At 38.9% G+C, this 3,139-nt stretch overlaps 1 protein-coding gene across 1 annotated transcript in view; it reads right to left on the bottom strand.

Annotated features, from left to right (window-relative positions):
- LOC145478226 (uncharacterized) overlaps positions 1 to 2,764 on the bottom strand; it is a 10,144-nt gene extending 7,380 nt beyond the window's left edge. The window contains exons 1-2 of the mRNA XM_081456171.1: positions 2,363 to 2,764; positions 213 to 369 (exon numbers count right to left, since the gene is read on the bottom strand). Coding sequence (XP_081312297.1) covers positions 213 to 369; positions 2,363 to 2,488 — 283 coding nt within the window. The 5' untranslated portion in view covers positions 2,489 to 2,764. The remainder of the gene's footprint in view (positions 1 to 212; positions 370 to 2,362) is intronic.
- Positions 2,765 to 3,139: the final 375 nt, after the last annotated feature.

Raw genomic sequence — 3,139 nt, 5'->3', positions numbered from 1 at the left:
TGTAAATTTCATAAGCTAGCTGCCCTGAATCTTACTATCACAGCTGGGATTTTACTCGCATGCCTACAGCTAATCAGTTGTGTGTTTCTTGTCATGTCGAGAACGCATTCGTGAATGGAGACCATGAAATGGGATTGCACGCTACGTTTTGCTTTGACAAGGCCGGAGGTTGTTTATAACATAAATATCGCGAGGGTTTTATGACAACTAACCTTTAGCACAGTTGGCGGAACATAGGTTTTTCAACTGTTTTTCATACTCATCGCAAATTTTGTTATTGTCAGTCTTGAGCTGTGAGTGATTTGATTGTCCCCGGCATTTTCCAACCAACATAGACGCTTCTTTAACACAATCCTCGTAAGTGGTGTACTGAATTAAACAAAAAGTAAAGCGGCAGTCAACAAACGGGAACAGTTCTATTTAGAAGTTTTCGCGACGGCCTTCTTAGGTCATGTCAAGAGAAAATTTTCTCTTGGTCATGTAGGTTCTAAAATACCGCAAGGATACAAAATTGAGGGTAGGGCCCAGAGAGACATTCAGTCTTATATCTTTAGGAAATTCTTTGCTGAAAATTAATTATTCTGTTCCTTTGTGAATTGTTGATCAGTGTGTGAAAAGACGAATATGCAATATGTATATCATTATTTATGTTATTTTGTTTCCTTCTTTGAAGTTTTTATTACTTTCTCGTAGCACTTGTTCAAGGTCACGTACGTTAATCCAAAACTCTTCTTCAGATTTGTTCGTGTCTTTCTTTACTCTGCTACCTTTTTGAAACGAACTCTACTCGACATGTACAAAGCCAAAAACGTTTTCAAGTGCACTCCAGCGTAGCTGGATGAAGGTAATTTGATTAATAAAAAGTTTTTGTTATGATGACAAACTCAAGATCACTATATTTACTACAGGTTTGGCGATTATGGGTCGGGTTTTTCAAAGCCCGATTAACCTAACCCGGGATTAACGAGAATTTTGATTTCAGTTTTGTAACTTTTCGGTGAGGTTTTCTGTTCACATTGCTTGTCCTTCAGTTTTGAGTTTGAATAATCTCAAACGTTTTCTTACGAGAAGTAAACTTGCATTAAAAAGTCGCGTGACAGATTGCCACGTATGTACGATTGTCAAGTGTTTGGCAGTCGACGGGCTGTTCGGAGTGTTCTCCGTTTGTAGATTGTTGATTTAAACGTAAATATGTCGTCAAAGAAATCCAAACGTTTTTGTCCATTAGCAAGTGCGAAGAAAGTACCACAGAGGAAAAAGTCGCGGGAAAAAGATTTCAAAGACATTCGATCAGAATTGGACTGGTGCATCTCAACTCAATCAGTATTCTTCCTTCTCGTTGTTTAAGAGTGCGCACTATCCTCGTTTTAAAAATCGAAAGGAGCAAACAGAAGCGAAAACTATTTTGGACGCACGAGCAGTGCAATTCAGATCTTGCAAAGGATCTTTCGTGCCGGAGGCAAGATTTGGGGCTCCTTAGTAATGATACGAGCCCTTTCGCTTTATCGATCAACGCGTCGTTATTTTGACACGTTTTGTGTAATTATCTCATTACGCGGGAAGTATATTTTCCTTCGTATCTCGAAACGAAAATTTCAGCGAGTGAAGCGCACATTTTGAGTTCGTTTTCGGCAAGTTTTCGCCGTTTTTCGCTGACATTTGGGGAGAATGTTGCCCGACAATCCGGCAACAGAACAGTGTAGGGGAATTTTTATTTTTTGTTTCTTTTAACAGTTATGACTATTTTAGTAAAGAAAGTGCATGTTTGCCCATTAACAAACCAGACAACTTATCAAAATTTCCCGGCACCGTTTTCAGTTCAGAGAAAGGTGTCAAGAAAACATGGCAATGTTGATCGCGTGCCCCCGGCTCAAATCCGACCGGAAACGAACTTGATTAGTGAACCTCTATACTTTAAGAAATAGGGCGCTAAATTCGGAAAACCTTCATTTCTTTATTTTAATAAATATACCTTCGTAATCTGCAATTCTTAGGCTTTCAGAAAATATATACTTAACTGCAGTTTGCGTCAAACTTCTGAACGTATTTAGCGGCGCCAATCAATGATGGTCATTTGGGGTATACTGATAGACGTGATACGACTTCTTTGTTTTGTAGACTTCACGCCTAGACTGATGTGTAAGGTGAATAAGCACTCAGGTTGTTTATAGCGGTAGCGAAGACTTTATGGATTTTAGCAGCGCCTATATAACTGAGGTTTTTCACCATCTACCACAAACTCACGATTCTCACTCCCCGTTATTGATAAAGACATCTAAATTGCTCGAAAACAGCTCCCGAACCTGGAGTTCAGTTAAGCTAATCGATTGCTGCTACAATTAGAAATTGCAGTTACACTTACCTTCTGACAATTTTCCGTTCTGTTCACAACTGAGTCCGATTGAGTGGTCAGTGAAGGAACAGACTGAACAGAGCAGAGGCTCAGGGCCAGACAGGAACTGAAAACTAAGGCTGACAATCTCCGCATTTCAAGTTTTTACCACCTGTTTTCTTCAAAAACAGCTACCGTTTTTAAGCTTCGCCTGCAACTGTAACTGAACTTGCTGAAAATTACCGTGATCCGAAATACAAAGCCGCGCCGTTTGCTATTGAGGGTGTACACGTTTTGTCGTGTTTTTCCTTTGTTCGAAAACTTCCGGTGTCGTTATTTAAGTACTAATTAGACTTAATAAATAATTTCCGGTGTTCCAGACGAGGTGCCGAGAACACGGTAAGTTGGAAAACAGGGAATTCCGGAACTCGGAACCCAAACCGGAATACCCGGAATACCCGGAATGACCAAAAAAAAATAAGTTTTAACAATATAAATAAAAAAAAAAGTAACATTAACATTAAAATAAAAATAAATTAATAATTAATGAACAATTAATAACGAGATTAAATAATTAAATGCAAAATTTTCTTTTGATAAATATGTAAAAAGAAAAACAAGGAAACTGACAAAGAAACGTGACGTAAAATGAATAACCACGTATGGCATTGTTGGAGATGCACATAATAGATTTAATAAAAACATCGGCGTCAGGCCAGTGGTCCAGACAGCCTGAATCGAACCCAGTTTCTGGAGCATGAAGCGACGAGAATATTTCTGCTCCACCCTGAATGGGACGTTCGTTAC

The sequence above is a fragment of the Orbicella franksi genome, chromosome 2 (genome assembly GCF_964199315.1).
Source record: "Orbicella franksi chromosome 2, jaOrbFran1.1, whole genome shotgun sequence".
NCBI lineage: Eukaryota > Metazoa > Cnidaria > Anthozoa > Scleractinia > Merulinidae > Orbicella > Orbicella franksi.
This window is presented reverse-complemented; position numbering and strand designations above follow the sequence as displayed.